General features: G+C 42.7%; 2 protein-coding genes across 5 annotated transcripts in view; one reads left to right on the plus strand and one right to left on the minus strand.

The window, feature by feature from the left end:
• LOC127911058 (uncharacterized) overlaps positions 1-20,891 on the minus strand; it is a 441,684-nt gene that overhangs the window by 317,174 nt on the left and 103,619 nt on the right. The gene's annotated exons all lie outside the window — the stretch shown is intronic.
• Positions 1-20,891, plus strand: part of LOC118402318 (cAMP-specific 3',5'-cyclic phosphodiesterase 4B-like) — a 116,804-nt gene that overhangs the window by 45,309 nt on the left and 50,604 nt on the right. For 3 of the 4 annotated variants that reach the window (XM_035800426.2, XM_035800427.2, XM_035800429.2), the window contains one exon: positions 2,036-2,262. In XM_035800426.2, coding sequence (XP_035656319.1) covers positions 2,036-2,262 — 227 coding nt within the window. Of the gene's footprint in view, positions 1-2,035; positions 2,263-18,617; positions 18,821-20,891 lie in introns of those variants that run through there. The other variant, XM_035800428.2, reaches the window with a different exon arrangement.

Here is a 20,891-nt window from a genome sequence, read left to right on the forward strand (position 1 = left end):
AACACACACACAGAAATACTACAAATACTGATGCATTGTTCTTTCGAAGGCCAAACCCACTGCTGGTGTGCGTGGCCAAAGAGCTCTATTTTCATGTCGTACGACCGTAGCACCAGTTCCAATCCATGTGCCAATGCCGTTTAGCAAACTCCAGATGGTGCTATGGTCAGTTGTCATGAAAGTAGAGGTTTTTGGCCATGTACACCAATGGTGAATTTTGGTTTTCAAAAGAAGAATGCATATGCAGAAAATACCTCATCCTTACTGTAAAATATGGTGGTGTATCTTTGATGCTATGGGGATATTTTGCTTCCACTGGTCCTGGGGCCCGCTTGTTAAGTTCAATGGCATCATGAACTTATTCAAATATCAAAACATTTTTTACCAAAAACCTGGTTGCCTTTGCCGGGAGGCTGAAAACTGGCCGCAAATGGATCTTCCAGCAAGGCAAGCCGACAATACATTCCACCAACAAATGGTTAATTGATCACAAAAATCAACATTTTGCAATGGCCATCTCAGTCTCCGAGGGCAGCCCATAAGCGCAGACGAAGGATATTAAAGGATCTGGAAAGATTCTGTATGGAGGAATGGTCTAAAATCTCTCCCAGTGTGTTCTCCAATCTCATAAAACATTTCAGGGAAAAAAAGTCTGTGGAATTCGCAAGGTGAGGGTGCTGGAATATTGAATACAGGGAATCCAATCATTTTAACCCATATCTTTTTAGATGTTTTGTATTACGTCTTAAACAAAATCTTTCTCTGAGCAATTGTGTTAGTATAGAATACTATAATAATAAAACCAGAAAATGGCGTACAATATAGCTTAGAATTTGTATTTTTCATTTTAGAATTTTTTTTTTTTGCTCATCTTTATTAAGGGGTTCAATAATTCTGGACACACGGACACATACACGCACGCACATATATATACATACACACTGAGTGTACAAAACATTATGAACACCTGCTCTTTCCATGACTGACTGACCAGGTGAATCCAGGCGAAAGCGATGATCCCTTATTGATGCCACTTGTTAAAGCCACTTCAATCAGTGTCGGATAGATTAAGGGGAGGATACGGTTTAAATAAGAATTTTTAAGCCGTGAGAAAATTGAGACATGGAATGTGTGCCATTCAGAGGGTTATATTATTAGTGCCTTTTAGGTGCCTGGTGCCATCGGTTTCCTGTGTGTATCAAGAATGGTCCACCACCCAAAGAACGTCTAAATATTAGGAAGGTATCCTTAATGTTTTGTACATTGCATAAAACTCACGTGTTGCCGTTTTGGAATTACCTTTTGATTAGACAACACTTTTTTTTTTTTAGTTGTTGTGTTTATCAAATATCACAAATGTTTTAGTGTGTTGAGTTGTAGTCAAATCGGTCAACATAATATAATATAATGCATTTCCTCCACGAAAACGTGATCTTCTGGGAAACATTGGAGACGTTTTTTAAAATCCAGTACTCTCTGTACTCCAAAATGTGACCAGCTGGAAGAGATTATCTGTAAGAAGACTTGAAGTGAAAATCCTGGTCTGGCTCCTTTTCTAGTTTTGGTTCTGATTTATCCGTATCTTGGGTTTTCAGAATACTGTAGTCTCACAGCAGGCCCTAGAGTGCCCCCTAGTGCTATGTGTACGGAACCGACAAAATATTAGGATTTGACATCCATTGAATTAATAATGTACACTGAAATGTGTCGACATAGTGGCTAGTTTGGGTTTATTCGAAGCAGTGCATGCTGATATAATATGCAAGAAATTACACTTAACTGCAGAAAAAAATCTCTTTCCTTTTTGTTTATGCCATCTATCTCCACTGAGACTTACCCATAATTTATTTCAATGTTATATCAACATTCGGTCAACTTTCCCATGCCTTTTAGTCTTATCTATAACCCTTGTTCTGTAAACCCGCGCCTCTAAACGCTATAGCAACATTCTCTCAACGTCTCCACTGCCTCTTACTCTTGGCCATAAACTTCTATTTAATGTTCTACTAACAATATCTCAACATTTGCCTTTCAGGAAACCAAGGAGCCTCCGGGAGTGCCCCTGTTCGGCAGCACCCCGGGGGTGGACCTTCGCCGGGGCCGCAGGCGTCACTCAGGCACTCTAATGCTGCCCCCGTTGTCATGGCGACAGGCGGAGAGTGATCTGGGCTGCACGCCAGAGGAGTGTGCCATGGCCCGACCCACCAGCCTGCCCTTTCGACCTCCACCACGCATCGACATTACCCATGTCGACCCCAACAGGTGAGATATCGTAGGTCATAGCTCAACGTTTTGGGAGGTTGGCAACTCTGGACTTCTAAGGCAGCACTCCTGCTGCGGTTTTCGTATCTCCACTTGATTTATCAATTTGTCAATGGTTGGCCAGAAACCAGCCGACACTGCACTCCTGGAGGACAGTACCTGTGCAATATTACCTGAGTTCAACCCATCCTGTGTTTTCCTGCGTCTGTAGAGCATAGCATACCATGATAATATTTTTTGCTGAAGTATATTATGTGTTTGTGGAGTCAGAGAAGCATATCTATTTTGTACATTCAGCATCAGCAAAGTTCACTTTCATCCAACAACCACTGGGTGGAGACAAAGTGCTCTAAAGCCAGTTGCCTATTTAATTCATGTGCTTTGTGAAGTGAAGTTGTGTTGAACTGTTGAGTTCCAGTCACTGTACAGAGCAACAGACAGTTGTGGTAAGCCAATCAGCATCATTTGAGGTGATCACCAATAGCCCCCCTCTAGAATATTACAGAGGGGGCGGACCCTGAAAGGGACCTCCCACTTATCACTTTCTGGGCTTACAGTGGTCCCTGACTTGAGAGAGAGATGGAACTGTATGGAAGAGTTGAAAGTGGGTTAGAGATTGCTTAAGTGAAGTAAACAAAGAGCAGGTAGGTGCCTGAGACAACAGGAGAGTGAAGGAAAGAAAGAGATAGGGAAAGGCACAGAGTATCTCACCCCCGGCGAACACTTGAAGTGAGAAGAAGAGCTCGTCAAAGAAGTCTGCGAACTAGAGCTGTCGGAAGAACCCTGCTCTGCCCACCAGCTCTCTGGCGGGTACTGTGCTGTAGACTCACGCTTGAGCTCCATTCTTTGGGACTGAGTGAACTGGACTCTGATCTAAACCAAGATCCGAGCTATGGAGGCCCATGGGGACCGAACAGAGTCGGAACAGAATATAGACTCATGTGGGCCAACCGAATCGGACAAGAGGACCAGAGTTTCACCCCACAACTCTCCGAGACGGTTTCGTAAACAAGTGGTGACCAAGCGCCGTTACAGGCGCTTCACTGTGGCCCATACCTGGTAAGGCCCTGGAGCTGTGTTGGTGTGTGTATGTCTGTGTGTGCGTTAGGACAGCGAGTTGCCAAGGACGTCACAATACAACATTATCACAATACGATATCTATTTCGATTGTATATGTACCACAATTCTATAAGTATTGCAATTTGATATTGATATTTTATTGCGATTTGATGTTCCAAACATATTGCTCACAAAGGGGGCCGATTCTGACTTAGGAATTGTACGCCTTTCCTACGCACTTCTCAGTATTTGGTTTTCAGATTTACCTTGTGGAGGTGCATAATGGGCTTTGCAGGCGTGGTTCCCTTGTGCGCTGAATACATCTAATTTAACCACTGGAAACCCTCCCACTCGATAGCCAACAGATTTTCCTATAGGGTTTTCACTACATGTATCTTAAGGCATCACTTTAAATACGGTGTACCTGTAATTAGAATTTTGACGACAGGCTAGATTAGAATACATTGGGTTCAGAATATAGGGATCAATGAAAGAAAGCCATCTAAATGTGCATTTTCATCTCCATTGAAACTGATAGATTTTTTTTTTTTAAATACTCTGAACTTTTTTAAATACTCTGGCAAATTTTAGGGTTAGGAAAGTAGGCATAAATAATTGAACAAAAAACAGGTTTGGAGAGCCTTTACGCACTAAATATATGGTTGTAACAAAAATACAGTAGTTTGCTTCATCTTGAAAGTTGTCATATTTAAGTTCAATTCATGAAATATCATCATGGAACTGGATGACAACGGTCCAGTCGTCGTGAACTGTGCACCGGGCTCCAGGTTTAACCTGCTACGTGTGGTCTGAGTTCCATAATGATTCAAATAGGCTACATGACCCAAATTTATTGCACCGCGTTAGCTTAATATGATCCACTAATGCTCGCGACCCTCAGGAACAACTACACAGACGTGACAGAGGAACGAAAGGTCAACGGAATGGAATGATGCAATATGTAAGCTACAAATGGAAGGAAACTAACACTAAAGTGACAGTTCTAAATGTATGCGGATATTGCTGATGGTGGCTCCCGATAGTAGCTAATATGTAACATGACACAAATTGTAAACTAAAACGGAGGAAAGCCCAGGTATATAATTCAAATATAAGCACATACATGATCTCGGCAGGTTCAGCCCTACAGAAGCCTATAGATGGGGTCTCCAAATTTCATCCATGCAAATTATGAGGGCACACAATAACAGTTCTGAATAACGGCACAGCTGTTTATAGACTACTTCACTGTGGAAATGTTCCACAATACATGTCATGCTGATATGATTTTCAGTTTGCTTGGATATGGCTGGTGTCACATTCGTCTCCAAGGACCATAAGGAATAACCATCTAAAACAATTACTATGTGTAGTTACAAACGGATGAGTTGTTTATCTAGCTCTTATCAATAGTTATCCATTTGTAAATTACAGCACATGGAGAATATGACGTATCTGCAGACACACCTCTGCCTCACCTTCATTTCTCAGACCCTGGTCACTGTTGTGTGATTTTCTTCCCCCATCTTTTGTAACATTTAGGCAACTTATGCCTTGATAAGTAATTGTGTGAAATGGCACTGTTTTGAAATGCATATTGGGTCATTCAAGTACAGTAGGCCTCTGGTTGCCTCAGGAGGAATAAATTGCAGTTCCTGGAAAATGTGAACTGAAACCATGACCTCAGAAACTGTGACTTAGCCTACAAATAATATAGGTTTGCTTATTAACATGTCTCTAATCATTCTTTGAAAAAAATTAAATACTGAACAAAATACTGTGAGTGAACACTTGAACTGAGAAGAAGAGCATGTTAATAAGCAAACCTACATTATTTGTAGACTAGGTCACAGATTCTGCGGTCATGGTTTCAGTTGACATTTTCCAGGAACTGGTATATAAAGGGTCTGAATACTTATGTAAACATTTCTAAACACATGTTTTTCCTTTGTCATTATGGGGTATTGTGTGTAGATTGAGGGGGGAAAATGTATATTTAATCAATTTTATAATAAGGCTGTAATGTAACAAAATGTGGAAAAAGTCAAGGGGGTCTGAGTACTTTCCGAATGCACTGAACCTCGATCACTCCAGTGTCCCCTGCACATTGTAAATATGGTAGTGAAACTGACCCTGTATACACAGTTGAAGTCGGAAGTTTACATACACTTAGGTTGGAGTCATTAGCTCATTTTTCAACCACTCCACACATTTCTTGTTAACAAACTATAGTTTTGGCAAGTCGGTTAGGACATCTACTGTGTGCATGACACAAGTCATTTTTCCCACAATTGTTTACAGACAGATTATTTAACTTATCACAATTCCAGTGGGTCAGAATATTACATACACTAAGTTGACTGTGCCTTTAAACAGCTTGGAAAATTCCAGAAAATGATGGCTTTAGAAGCTTCTGCTCGGCTAATTGACATAATTTGAGTCATTTGGAAGTGTACCTGTGGATGTATTTCAAGGCCTACTTTCAAACTCAGTGCCTCTTTCATTGACATGGGAAAATCAAAAGAAATCGGCCAAGATCTCAGAAAAAAATGTGTAGACCTCCAAGTCTGGTTCATCCCTGGGAGCAATTTCCAAACGCCTGAAGGTACCACGTTCATCTGTACAAAAAATAGTACACAAGTATAAACACCATGGGACCACGCAGCCATCATACCGCTCAGGAAGGAGACGCGTTCTGTCTCTTAGAGATGAGTGTACTTTGGTGCGAAAAGTGCAAATCAATCCCAGAACAACAGCAAAGGACCTTGTGAAGATGCTGGATGAAACCGGTACAAAAGTATCTATATCCACAGTAAAATTAGTTCTATATCGACATTACCTGAAAGGCAGCTCAGCAAGGAAGAAGCCACTGCTCCAAAACCACCATTAAAAAAAGCCAGACTACAGTTTGCAACTGCACATGGGGACAAAGATTGTACATTTTGGAAAAATGTCCTCTGGTCTGATGAAACAAAAATAGAACTGTTTAGCCATAATGACCATCGTTATGTTTGGAGGAAAAATGGGGACGCTTGCAAGCCGAAGAACACCATCCCAACCATGAAGCAAGACATCAGTCAGGAAGTTAAAGCTTGGTCGCAAATGGGTCTTCCAAATGGACAATGACCCAAAGCATACTTCCAAAGTTGTGGCAAAATGGCTTAAGGTTAACAAAGTCAAGGTATTGGAGTGGCCATCACAAAGCCCTGACCTCAATCCTATAGAAAATTTGTGGGCAGAACTGAAAAAGTGTGTGCGAGCAAGGAGGCCTTCAAACCTGACTCAGTTACACCAGCTCTGTCAGGAGGAATGGGCCAAAATTCACCCAACTTTTTGTGGGAAGCTTGTGGAAGGCTACCCAAAATGTTTGACCCAATTTAAACAATTCTAAGGCAATGCTACCAAATACTAATTGAGTATGTACACTTCTGACCCACTGGGAATGTGATGAATGAAATAAAAGCTGAAATAAATCACTCTCTCAACTATTATTCTGACATTTCACATTCTTAAAATAAAGTGGTGATCCTAACTGACCTAAGACAGGGAATTTTTACTAGGAATAAATTTCAGCAATTGTGAAAAACTGAGTTTAAATGTGTTTGGCTAAGGTGCATGTAAACTTCCGACTTCAACTGTAGCTTCTTACTTTCTCGTGTTCTTCTTTCTTAATTTTATTTCTTGTGTATTTTTGTTCTACCTCGTGTTTTTTTTTGTTGTGCTACATTGATATTGATTACTAGATTATTGGACTTGTAGCTTGCAAGAAAGGCATTTCACTGTACTTGTGCACTTGACATTAAAACTTGAAACTTGTTTAAAAAAAGAAGTTGTTTGTGAACTGCACGTCACTAATAGCAACTGTCGTCGACAAGCTCACGTTTCAAATGTATAAAAGCCAGTGAGGGCTGTGGAATCAACAGAGTTTTCTTCGAGAAATAAGTTGTTTAAATGGCTAAATAATCAACAGTGCACCAAAGGTACAGTATTTGCTACTGTGATTCCTGAAATGCAGAGCCTATTGGAATATTGTTCTAATCTGAAATTATTTTTGTTACATTGTTTGCTAGCTAGTATAACAGTACTAATATTGTCTGTCAACTGTAAAAATGTAGTGCAACAGAGCCAGTTAAAACTGAAGTATCTGATCATCAATGAATTCGAGGAAAAGCTCTTTGTTTTTTAACACAGCGGCCGAGGTATGCACTTTTTTCAGTTGGGGGAAAATAATTTTCTAATGTTTTATCCCATTCATATTACACAATCTATTTGTGTTGACTGATTAGGGCATGGGAATATAAGAGCGTTTTTAAGGCTGAATTAACTTACAAACTAGGCTATAGGCTACCGGCCAGCATTGCGCAAATATGGTGTTTCTAAAAGTGACTTCAGAGGTTTAGAATAGTTGGACATCATTCCATGTCATCATTCCATCCCTTTGGCTGTGTTTGGCCCAAGGCCCATGACCCTTTACTGAGTGTCTCCTACCCTGTCCTACTCCCTACTCCCCTCTACTCCACATCTCTGGTCACACTGCAGAGTACGTCATCCCCTCTTTCCCCCTTGAGGGCATTTTGCTTTTCCACTGCTCTAACACAGTAATGGATACATTCACTTGTTTAAATCCAGAATTTTAAACCCATATTACTTGGGGTCAATGTCAGTTTTGCAGTTATCATGGGGGCCACAAAAAAGAGCTTGTGTGCCTGATGTGGCCCCCAAACAGGTATATCAGACACTATTAATATGAATTAATGTGGAACTGAGAGCATTTTATCAACATGAAATCTTATTCAAATCTGTTCATATACACCTCCAGGAAGAATATTATTTATTTATATATATATATATATTATATATATTATATATATATATTTTATATATATATTATATATATATATTTATATATATATTATATATATATTATATATATATTTATATATACATTTACATTTAAGTCATTTAGCATCTTATCCAGAGCGACTTACAAATTGGTGCATTCACCTTATGACATCCAGTGGAACAGCCACTTTACAATAGTGCATCTAAATCTTTTAAGGGGGTGAGAAGGATTACTTTATCCTATCCTAGGTATTCCTTAAAGAGGTGGGGTTTCAGGTGTCTCCGGAAGGTGGTGATTGACTCCGCTGTCCTGGCGTCGTGAGGGAGTGTGTTCCACCATTGGGGAGCCAGAGCAGCGAACAGTTTTGACTGGGCTGAGCGGGAACTGTACTTCCTCAGTGGTAGGGAGGCGAGCAGGCCAGAGGTGGATGAACGCAGTGCCCTTGTTTGGGTGTAGGGCCTTATCAGAGCCTGGAGGTACTGAGGTGCCGTTCCCCTCACAGCTCCGTAGGCAAGCACCATGGTCTTGTAGCGGATGCGACTTCAACTGGAAGCCAGTGGAGAGAGCGGAGGAGCGGGGTGACGTGAGAGAACTTGGGAAGGTTGAACACCAGACGGGCTGCGGCGTTCTGGATGAGTTGTAGGGGTTTAATGGCACAGGCAGGGAGCCCAGCCAACAGTGAGTTGCAGTAATCCAGACGGGAGATGACAAGTGCCTGGATTAGGACCTGCGCCGCTTCCTGTTTGAGGCAGGGTCGTACTCTGCGGATGTTGTAGAGCATGAACCTACAGGAACGGGCCACCGCCTTGATGTTAGTTGAGAACGACTGGGTGTTGTCCAGGATCACGCCAAGGTTCTTAGCGCTCTGGGAGGAGGACACAATGGAGTTGTCAACCGTGATGGCGAGATCATGGAACGGGCAGTCCTTCCCCGGGAGGAAGAGCAGCTCCGTCTTGCCGAGAGTTCAGCTTGAGGTGGTGATCCGTCATCCACACTGATATGTCTGCCAGACATGCAGAGATGCGATTCGCCACCTGGTCATCAGAAGGGGGAAAGGAGAAGATTAATTTGTGTCGTCTGCATAGCAATGATAGGAGAGACCATGTGAGGTTATGACAGAGCCAAGTGACTTGGTGTATAGCGAGAATAGGAGAGGGCCTAGAACAGAGCCCTGGGGGACACCAGTGGTGAGAGCGCGTGGTGAGGAGACAGATTCTCGCCACGCCACCTGGTAGGAGCGACCTGTCAGGTAGGACGCAATCCAGCGTGGGCCGCGCCGGAGATGCCCAACTCGGAGAGGGTGGAGAGGAGGATCTGATGGTTCACAGTATCGAAGGCAGCCGATAGGTCTAGAAGGATGAGAGCAGAGAGAGAGAGTTAGCTTTAGCGGTGCGGAGCGCCTCCGTGATACAGAGAAGAGCAGTCTCAGTTGAATGACTAGTCTTGAAACCTGACTGATTTGGATCAAGAAGGTCATTCTGAGAGATAGCGGGAGAGCTGGCCAAGGACGGCACGTTCAAGAGTTTTGGAGAGAAAAGAAAGAAGGGATACTGGTCTGTAGTTGTTGACATCGGAGGGATCGAGTTAGGTTTTTTCAGAAGTAGTGCAACTCTCGCTCTCTTGAAGACGGAAGGGATGTAGCCAGCGGTCAGGGATGAGTTGATGAGCGAGGTGAGGTAAGGGAGAAGGTCTCCGGAAATGGTCTGGAGAAGAGAGGAGGGGATAGGGTCGAGCGGGCAGGTTGTTGGGCGGCCGGCCGTCACAAGACGCGAGATTTCATCTGGAGAGAGGGGAGAAAGAGGTCATATATATAAAAATAAAAATTCAATTTTATGAAAAGCGAGCACCTTAGATATGGTCATTTTATACTTTTATAGAATGATTTTGAATGGCGTAAAGTAAGGCATTGTGAAAATGATAGCAATATAGAGTGGGAAAGCTTTTGAACACTTAATCGACACCGCTGTAAATAAAACCTAATTAAAACGTGTCAGTCTTGTCCAGGACCGGAATCTACACAAACCGTGCGCCACAGCCAATCAGAGCTACGGTAGGCCTATATGCAAATAAGCAATTTTCCACATGGGCCTGCATTCATTCACTTTGAACTGGACTATATGTTTACAGGTAGTAGCAACAGCGTGACTTTAGATCATTAGAAAGCATTTGCCAAAAGCCACAAAATACACCACTTACATTTGGGAACTTAAGAGTCCTATTGATCGAACAAACATGAAGAGGTGTAGGATATGTCTCCCTCAGTTGCCTATATACAACATCAACAAAAAGATGAACAACTAATGTTAGCCAGAACAAGATGAGCTAAAATCTAATGAGGAAACAGTAGAAACCTTCTCAAACTTTTTCAGCTTCTAGTTGCAATTAAAATTGTACTAATAAACTATGGGGAATAGTAGCCTGCTCGCCCTTCTGCAGCTCGCCTGCCAATGCATGCTTGTCCCAACCCACGTTTTGACAAATGAATGGGAATTTTTCTGCCTGCTTGCCCATTTGATCGACGCCAAGTACAGTTGAAGTTGGAAGTTTACATACATTTAGGTTGGAGTCATTAAAACTCTGACTTAGCCTACAAATAATATAGGTTTGCTTATTAACATGTCTGTAATCATTCTTTAAAAAAATTAAATATTGAAAAGAATACTGTGGGTGTTGTTGTTTCCAGAGTATGTCACCCCCGGTGAACACTTGAACTGAGAAGAAGAGCATGTTAATAAGCAAACCTACATGATTTCTAGGCTAGGTCACAGAGGTCATGGTTTCAGTTTATATTTTCCAGGAACTGGTATATAAAGGGTCTGAATACTTATGTAAATGTGATATTTAATTTTAAAAAATGTTGCAAACATTTCTAAACATGTTTTTCCTTTGTCATAATGGGGTATTGTGTGTAGATTGATGGGAAAAAATGTATATTTAATACATTTTATAAGGCTGTAATGTAACAAAATGTGGAAAAAGTCAAGGGGGTCTGAGTACTTTCCACATGCACTGTACCTCGATCACTCCAGTGTCCCTGCACATTGTAAATATGGTATGAAACTGACCCTGTATATACAGTTGAAGTTGGAAGTTTACATACACTTAGGTTGGAGTCATTAAAACTTGTTTTTCAGCCACTCCACAAATTTCTTGTTAACAAACTATAGTTTTGGCAAGTCGGTTAGGACAACTACTTTGTGCATGAGACAAGTAATTTTTCCAACAATTGTTTACAGGCAGATTATTTCACTTATCATTCACTGTATCACAATTCCAGGGGGTCAGAAGTTCAAAGGCACAGTCAATTTAGTGTATGTAAACTGATTGGAAAATTCCAGAAAATGATGTCATGGCTTCAGAAGCTTCCGATAGGCTAATTGATGTCAATTGGAGGTGTACCTGTGGATGTATTTCAAGGCCTACCTTCAAACTCAGTGCCACTTGGCTTGACATCATGGGAAAATCAAAAGAAAAATCAGCCAAGATGTCAGAAAAAAAATTGTAGACACCCAATAAGTCGTTCAACCTTGGGAGCAATTTCCAAACGCCTGAAGGTACCATGTTCATCTGTACGCAAGTATAAACACCATGGGAGCAATTTCCAAACGCCTGAAGGTACCATGTTCATCTGTACGCAAGTATAAACACCATGGGACCACGCAGCTGTCATACCGCTCAGGAAGGAGACGCGTTCTCTCCTTTTTTTCATTTTTTTTTTCACCTTATTTTAACCAGATAGGATAGTTGAGAGCAAGTTCTCATTTACAACTGCGACCTGGTCAAGATCAAGCAAAGCAGTGCGACACATACAACAACAGAGTTGCACATGGAATAAACAAATGTACAGTCAATAACAATAGAAAATGTCTATATACAGTATGTGCAAATGGCGTGAGGTAAGGCAATAAAGAGGCCATAGTAATGAATTTATTACAATTTAGCAAATTAAACACTGGAGTGATAGATGTGCAGATGATGATGTGCAAGTAGAAATACTGGTGTGCAATAGATAAAAAAAGTAATTAAAAACAATATTGGGATGTGGTAGGTAGATTGGATGGGCTATTTACAGCTGCAGCGATGGGCTGCTCAGATAGCTGATGCTTAAAGTTAGTGAGGGAGATATAAGTATCCAACTTCAGCGATTTGTGCAATTCATTCCAGTCATTGGCAGCAGAGAACTGGAAGGAAAGGCGGCCAAAGGAGGTGTTGGCTTTGGGGATGACCAGTGAGATATACCTTCTGGAGTGGGTGCTACGGGTGGGTGTTGTTATGGTGACCAGTGAGCTGAGATAAGGCGGAGCTTTACCTAGCAAAGACTTATAGATGACCATTAGCCAGTGGATCTGGTAAGCTGAATATGTAGCGAGGACCAGCCTACGAGAGCATACAGGTCGCAGTGGTGGGTGGTATATGGGGCTTTGGTGACAAAACAAATGGCACTGTGATAGACCGCATCCAGTTTGCTGAGTAGAGTGTTGGAGGCTATTTTGTAAATGACACCGCCAAAGGCGAGGATCGGTAGGATAGTCAGTTTTACGAGGGTATGTTTCGCAGCGTGTGTGAAGGAGGCTTTGTTGCGAAATAGGAAGCCGATTCTAGATTTAATTTTGGATTGGAGATTTAATATAAGTCTGGAAGGAGAGTTTACAGTCTCGCCAGACACCTAGGTATTTGTAGTTGTCCACATATTCTAAGTCAGAACCGTCCAGAGTAGTGATGCTAGTCGGGCAGGCAGATGCGGGCAGCGATCGGTTGAAAAGCATGCATTTAGTTTTACGAGCGTTTTAAGAACAGTTGGAGGCCACGGAAGGAGTGTTTTATGGCATTGAAGCTCGATTGGAGGTTTGTTAACACAATGTCCAAAGAAGGGCCAGATGTATACAGAATGGTGTCTTCTGCGTAGAGGTGGATCAGGGAATCACCAGCAGCAAGAGCGATATCGTTGATATATACATAGAAAAGAGTCTGCCCTGAGAATTGAACCCTGTGCTACCCCCATAAGAGACTGCCAGAGGTCTGGACAACATGCCCTCCGATTTGACATACTGAATTCTATTAGAGAAGTAGTTGGTGAACCAGGCAAGGCAGTCATTTGACAAACCAAGGCTGTTGAGTCTGCTGATAAGAATGCGATGATTGACAGAGTCGAAAGCCTTGGCCAGGTCGATGAAGACAGCTGCACAGTACAGTGTTTTTATCGATGGCGGTTATGATATAATTTAGTATCTTGAGCGTGGCTGAGGTGCACCCGTGACCAGCTCGGAAACCGGATTGCACAGCAGAGGTATGGTGGGATTCGAAATGGTCAGTGATCTGTTTGTTGACTTGGCTTTGGAAGATTGTAGAAAGGCAGGGCAGGATGGATATAGGTCTGTAACAGTTTGGGTCTAGAGTGTCACTCCCTTTGAAGAGGGGGATGACTGCGGCAGCTTTCCAATCTTTAGGGATCTCAGACGATACGAAAGAGAGGTTGGACAGACTGGTAATAGGGGTTGCAACAATGGCGGCGGATAATTTTAGAAAGAGTGTTCAGATTGTCTAACCCAGCTGATTTGTACGGGTCCAGGTTTTGCAGCTCTTTCAGAACATCTGTTTTCTGGATTTGGGTGAAGGAGAAGCTGGGGAGGCTTGGGAAAGTAGCTGTGGGGGGTACGGAGCTGTTGACCGGGGTTGGGGTAGCCAGGAGGATAGCATGACCAGCCGTAGAGAAATGCTTATTGAAATTCTCGATTATCGTGGATTTATCGGTGGTGACAGTGTTTCCTAGCCTCAGTGCAGTGGGCAGCTGGGAGGAGGTGCTCTTATTCTCCATGGACTTTAGTTTCCCTCTTTTGGAGTTAGAGCTAGAGGATGCAAATTTCTGTTTGAAAAAGCTAGTCTTTGGTTCCTGACTTCCCTGAAAAGTTGCATATCGCGGGGAGTATTCGAAGCTAGTGCAGTGCGCCACAGGATGTTTTTGTGCTGGTCAAGGGCAGTCAAGTCTGGAGTGAACCATCTGTTCTTAGTTCTACAATTTTTTGAAAGGGGCATGTTTTTTAAGATTGTGAGGAAATTACTTTTAAAGAACGATCAGGCATCCTCTACTGACGGAATGAGGCCAATATCCTTTCAGGATACCCGGGCCAGTTCGATTAGAAAGGCCTGCTCGCAGAAGTGTTTTAGGGAGCATTTGACAGTGATGAGGAGTGGTCGTTTTACCGCGGACCCATAGCGGATGCGGGCAATGAGGCAGTAATCACTGAGATCCTGATTGAAAACAGCAGAGGTGCATTTGGAGGGAAAGTCGGTCAGGATATCTATGAGGGTGCCCATGTTTAAGGATTTGGGGTTGTACCTGGTGGGTTCCTTGATCATTTGTGTGAGATTGAGGGCATCTATCTTAGATTGTAGGACTGCCAGGGTGTAAAGCATATCCCAGTTTAGGTCACCTAACAGAACGAACTCTGAAGATGGGGGGCAATCAATTCACATATGGTGTCCAGGGCACAGCGGAGCTGAGGGGGTCAGGCGGCAACAGTGAGAGACATATTTCTGGAGAGATTCATTTTTTAAATTAGAAGCTCGAACTGTGTGGGCATAGACCTGAAAAGTATAACAGAACTTTGCAGACTAACTTCTCCCCCTTTAGCAGTTCTATCTTGGTGGAAAATGTTGTAGTTGGGGATGGAAATCTCAGAATTTTTGGTGGCCTTCCTAAGCCAGGATTCAGACACGGCATGGACATCAGGGTTGGCGGAGTGTGCTAAAGCAGTGAGTAAAACAAACTTAGGGAGGAGGCTTCTGATGTTAACATGCATGAAACCAAGGCTTTTACGGTTACAGAAGTCAACAAATGAGAGTGCCTGGGGAGACGCGGGGTCTGGGTTAACCTCCACATCACCCGAGGAACAGGGGAGGAGTAGGATGAGGGTACAGCTAAAGGCTATCAAAACTGGTTGTCTAGTGCGTTGGGGACAGAGAATAAAAGGAGAAGTTTTCTGGGTGTGGTAGGATAGATTCAGGACATAATGTACAGACAGGGGTATGGTAGTGGTACAGTGGAGGTAAACCTAGGCATTGAGTGACGATAAGAGAGGTTGCATCTCTGGACGCACTAGTTATGCTGGGTGAGGTCACTGCATGTGTGGGAGGTGGGACAAAAGAGGTCTCTGAGGCATTTTGAGTGGGACTAGGGGGAGATGCGGCTAACTGGTGCTAGCTTTGGGACAAGGGCGTTAGCCACTATAGCCACTCGGGAGCAGCTAGCTAGCAGCGATGATCCGACGCAAAGGTCCAGAGCTTACGGCAAGAATCTGGTGGTGTTGTGGATTCTAGTCGTGTTAGTGAAGAGTCCGGGAGGCATCAGCTGTGTAGCAGGTGATCATAGGGTCTACTGAGCAGGTCGGAATATGGGCTCAAGGCTAGCTTTGGGGCTGGGCCACTCTGTTAGCTTGCTGCGAAGATCAGGAGTAGTGGTCCAGGGCTTACAGCAGGAATCCGGTGTTGTAGTGGAGAAAAACAGTCTGATATGCACAGGGTTGATGACACGCTGTGCAGGCTGGCAAGTATTATCCAGGCTAAAAGCAGCTGGTGTCTGTGCTAAAGGTAAAGGCCACTAGCAGTGGCTAACAATGACTAACTAGCTACTAACTAATTAGCTGGTTAACTTCTGATGGCTAGATCTAAAAAATAGCAGATCACATTTGTTGAGGCGGGTTGCTGGAAGTGATATTTCATTTAAAAATGGAAAAAGAGATTGAAAATATGTTGAAATATATACAAAAAAACAAATACAAAATTTACACAGGAGAATGACAAACGACGTCTGTACTGCTACCATCTTGGAAAAACCTAGAAATGCACGTACTTTGGTGCGAAAAGTGCAAATCAATCCCAGAACAACACCAAACCTTGTGAAGATGCTGGAAGAAATGGGTACAAAAGTATCTATATCCACAGTAAAAACGAGTCCTATATCGACATATAGGCCGCTCAACAAGGCAGAAACCACTGCTCCAAAACCGCCATAAAAAGGAAACTGCACATGGGGACAAAGATCATACTTTTTGGAGAAATGTCCTCTGGTCTGATGAAACAAAAATAGAACTGTTTGGCCATAATGACCATTGTTATGTTTGGAGGAAATAGGGGGAGGCTTGCAAGCCAAAGAACGCCATCCAAACCGTGAAGCACGGTGGTGACAGAATCATGTTGTGGGGGTGCTTTGCTGCAGGAGAGACTGGTGCACTTCATAAAATAGATCGCATCATGAGGGAAGAAAATGATGTGTGTATATATTGAAGCAACATCTGAAGACATCAATCAGGAAGTTAAAGCTTGGTTGCAAATGGGTCTTCCAAATGGACAATGACCCCAAGCATACTTCCAAAGTTGTGGCGAAATGGCTGAAGGACAACAAAGTCAAGATATTGGAGTGGCCATCACAAAGCCCTGACCTCAATTCTATAGAAAATTTGTGGGCAGAACTGAGAAAGTGTGTGCGAGCAAGGAGGCCTACAAACCTGACTCGGTTACACCAGCTCTGTCAGGAGGAATGGGTCAAAATTCACCCAACTTTTTTTTGGAAGCTTGTGGAAGGCTACCCGAACCGTTTGACCCAAGTTTTTATTTTTTTATTAAGGCAATGCTACCAAATACTAATTAAGTGTATGTAAACTTCTGACCCACTGGGAATGTGATGAAAGAAATAAAACCTGAAATCTCTCTACTGTTATTCTGACATTTCACATTCTTAAAATAAAGTGATGATCCTAACTGACCTAAGACAGGGAATTTTTACTAGGATTAAATGTCAGCAATTGTGGAAAAACGGAGTTTAAATGTAATTGGCTAAGGTGTATGTAAACTTCCAACTTCAACTGTACATTTGATTGACATCTAAGCGATATGCTAACTGTGAATAGCCGTTAAAGTTTAGCATAGCTAGCTATCAAAGTGATTCACATTTCTTGCTAGCTAACCAAATGACACCTGCATCTCTAACTGTAGCCACCAAAAATCAATATGGGGGGGGAAAAGTTGGCCACTCACCCACTCATCCAATGATTTGACATCCTCCCAGCAGCTAGCTAGCTAGCTAGCTAGCTAGCTAGCTAGGTAACGTTGGGCTCTGTTTTTAGCTTGCTACATAAATAGATACACTAGCCTATTAGCCACATTATGACGGCCTTTTGGTCATTGCCCTTGCTAGTTTGATTGTATTGACATTCCCAGCCTTAATTACGTTTGTCTTTTTGTCGAAAATATTGAAACCTGAAACAGTGCATCCCGAATGTATTTATTTCACCTTTATTTAACCAGGTAGGCAAGTTGAGAACAAGTTCTCATTTACAATTGCTGCCTGGAGGCAGCAAACAATGTATCAGGCCGTCTGGGATTTACAACTTGATAGCAATATTTGTTGGACTACCAAGAAATATATTGGTGAATTAGCTATATTAATCATGCATTGAACTACATCCATTTATTCTGACTACAATGCCGTTACTCTACGTCATGGAATTCTGAGTCAAATAGAACCCATTTTTTAAAATATTGTAATGAAACAGCAGGGAGCAGGTCTCGAACCCTCGACCTTCGAGCCCGAGGTCCGGCGCGCTATCGACTGTGCCGCAAAAGCATGCTCGTGGGGCAGAGTCGATTTCCGCGCCTTTAAACCCAGGGTCGTTACAATATCTTAAAGTTAGCAATTTAGCATAAACTGGGTATTTGATATTTTTCACAGATATTATGATTGCCTGTTTGTTTCATATCTGCAAAGTAGTTAAAACGCTGTCGGTTCCACTTTAAGACGAGTGGTAATTGTTAGTCGCATCTTTGAGACTCCCGGGGGAAGGACTGCCCGTTCCATGATTTGAGATCCTGGACAACACCCTGTCGTTCTCAACTAACATCAAGGCGGTCTGTAGGTTCATGAGTATGGGCGCACAAGCTAGCGTCCTCATGCTCTTGTGATCAGTACTGTACTGATCGCTTCAAAGTGCTGGTGGAAGCATGGCATCGAACTTCGGCATCAGGCAGAGTGTTCACACGCTACCCATGGTTTTGATGTTTTACTGAAGTCCACTATAAGCAATATCAGACATTTAATTAACCTCGCAGCCAAACCATTTTTACATGGCGAAGGTCGCCCTCTGGTGGTGACTGTGCTGTCCTTTTATTCTTTAATCTCTCAATTATTCTCTCTTTCAATCACTCTCTGTCTTGCTCATGATACCAATCATCTTGTAATGTCCCCCCTTAGACAGACAGAGTGGAACCAAGAGTCAGATGACTGGCCATACTACAGGAATAGAAAAAGACAGAGAGAGACGATCCATTCCATGTAGTCCAGCCCAGCTCTACCCTCAGCCAAGCCAATCCTGTGCCATCACACTGTTGGCCTCTGTTCAGGGATATTGTGCGTGTGCGCGAGCAGAGCGTAGTGTCAGTGTGGTGTTCAGATCAGAGGAGGGGTGTGTGTGCTCCGAGTGTGTTTGATAACTTGATTTAAAGAAAGGAGAAATCAAAATGTCCATCCGGAGGAGGAAGGAGAGAGGAGGAGGTGCAGGGGAGATGATGTACACCAGGTCACCGATCTGTCACAGGGGCAGGGTGCACTTTGACTTTAGTGAAGAGGTGGTCAGGAGTCGCTCCCCCTCCACTACTCACAGGTGACTCATCTTGATTCGTTTTTAAAAACGTTTTTTGGTAGGTTGCAGTATTTTCATAAATACCTGTGTATGACTGTAGAATGGCTGTGTTTCAACATTTACTTATTGTACAGTAAGTCATTTCAGATAGGACTGCCCTTGCACAATAATGATTTGCTAAGACATTGCTACTTTGGTGGTGCATTCCGCTGTGTGTTTGCAATGCAATATGAAAACTTTGAATACACATTTACAGATGATGTACTTTACTAACATGCCGTGGTTCAGTGTAAGATTAAGTGTGTGTGTGTGTGTGTGTGTGTGTCAATGTGTGTGTTCCTACGCTTGTATTTGCCATCCATTATGTCAATCTGATCTCATGGTCGCTGGGAGGTGTGGGAGTAGGAAATGCCTCAGTGGGATATGTTCTAGGATAATCCTACATGTAGGGATTACAGTGGGGGTAAATGCTGCTGGGCAAATATTAAAATGGGAACAGTGTAATTTCATTAAGGATCTGCACTGATTTACCAGGCAGTCTGAGTGGTAGAGGGGAAATAGATGTCAAAGGTTGGGTCAGTATTCCCAAGCGTCTCATAATAGGAGTGCTGAATCTAGGATCTGGTCCCCTCTGTCCATATAATTATAATCTAAAAGGCTAAACTGACCCTAGATCAGCACTCTTACCCTGAGAGGCTTTGTGAATACGGAACCTGGAGTCATAAGGCCACTAGAGACTAAACTGTGAGGCTTTATATGAAGTAGTACAGTAGTGTGTTCTGCTGTTGAAGGATTAGCGAGTGTTCTGTGGACTATACATTAGTAGCACCGTCAGTTCTGTGTTATGGTTTGATATTAACTGTGGAGAGGGCAACAAAGCATTTTGGGGTAGTGGCTTGGTGCATGTTGGATTTGGAGTGTGCACGTTTCAAATATAAATGAATAGGCACACACACACACATCCACTTAGTTGGTGCCTTATCTCTGTTTGTACACACACACACACACACACAACACACACACACACACACACACACACATCCACTTAGTTGGTGCCTTATCTCTGTTTGTACACCTCTGTTTGTATCCCTCCCTCTGAGCAGGATATTCTATCTAGCATCTGCTCTGCTCACCTGCCTTGGCTGCTCACCTCTTGACCTCTCTGGCACTTTGTAATGTTTGGCATCATCAGTAGAGAAAATCCGTTTATCTGTCATCAGCTTATGAGCCAATCGTGTGTCGTCTGCATCACACACACACACACACACACACACACACACACACACACACACACACACACACACACACACACACACAAGGCATTGCTGCCTTAGCTCTGTGCAGCGAAATTTGGTGTGCGGATTAATTTTCTGTGTTGTGCTCAACGGCGATTACGTCCAGTCGCAAGGGGCAATCCCCACAATGTATCTGCCTCCCCAGTCCCCCCAAATGAATCCTCGGGAACATTGAATGAAATAGTATAATACGGTCTACGTCTCTCAGACCCTCAATGATAAGACATATAGGCCCAACAAGGATGCTGAAGTAGTAAAAAGATCCCCGACCCAATAGAACAACACAGCCAACTCGTCTGATCAAACTACCGTCAATCTCATTTGTCATGGCCTGATTTGGTAAAATAATTATTTGTCATGACCTGATTGGTTAATTCAGTGACAGTGAATGATAATCCTCTCCTGCATCACTGTATGATCTCTCTGTCACCTACTATACAGGTTTCAAGTTGTATTAGTCGTATGTACAGGATACACATGCTTGCAGGTTCCTTCTCGAACAATGCAACAATAAGAAATAAAATACAAGAATACGAACATAAAGTAAATGGCTCAGTAGTATAGAATAAACATTTTAGCATTTAACTGTACAGGTCCTGTCATACAGTAGTTCACGTCACTGTGTCACCTATTCAATTAATCAACTGTTTTTGTAAAGCCCTTTTTACATCCCCAGTTGTCACAAAGTGCTTTACAGAAACCTAGCCTAAACCCCAATGGCTTCACCGTCTAGGTTTTCCACTGATTTCACTATTCAATATTTCATTGCTTATGATTACACTGTTTGCTGGCAAATT

Source organism: Oncorhynchus keta, chromosome 23, assembly GCF_023373465.1.
Source record: "Oncorhynchus keta strain PuntledgeMale-10-30-2019 chromosome 23, Oket_V2, whole genome shotgun sequence".
Taxonomy (NCBI): Eukaryota; Metazoa; Chordata; class Actinopteri; order Salmoniformes; family Salmonidae; genus Oncorhynchus; species Oncorhynchus keta.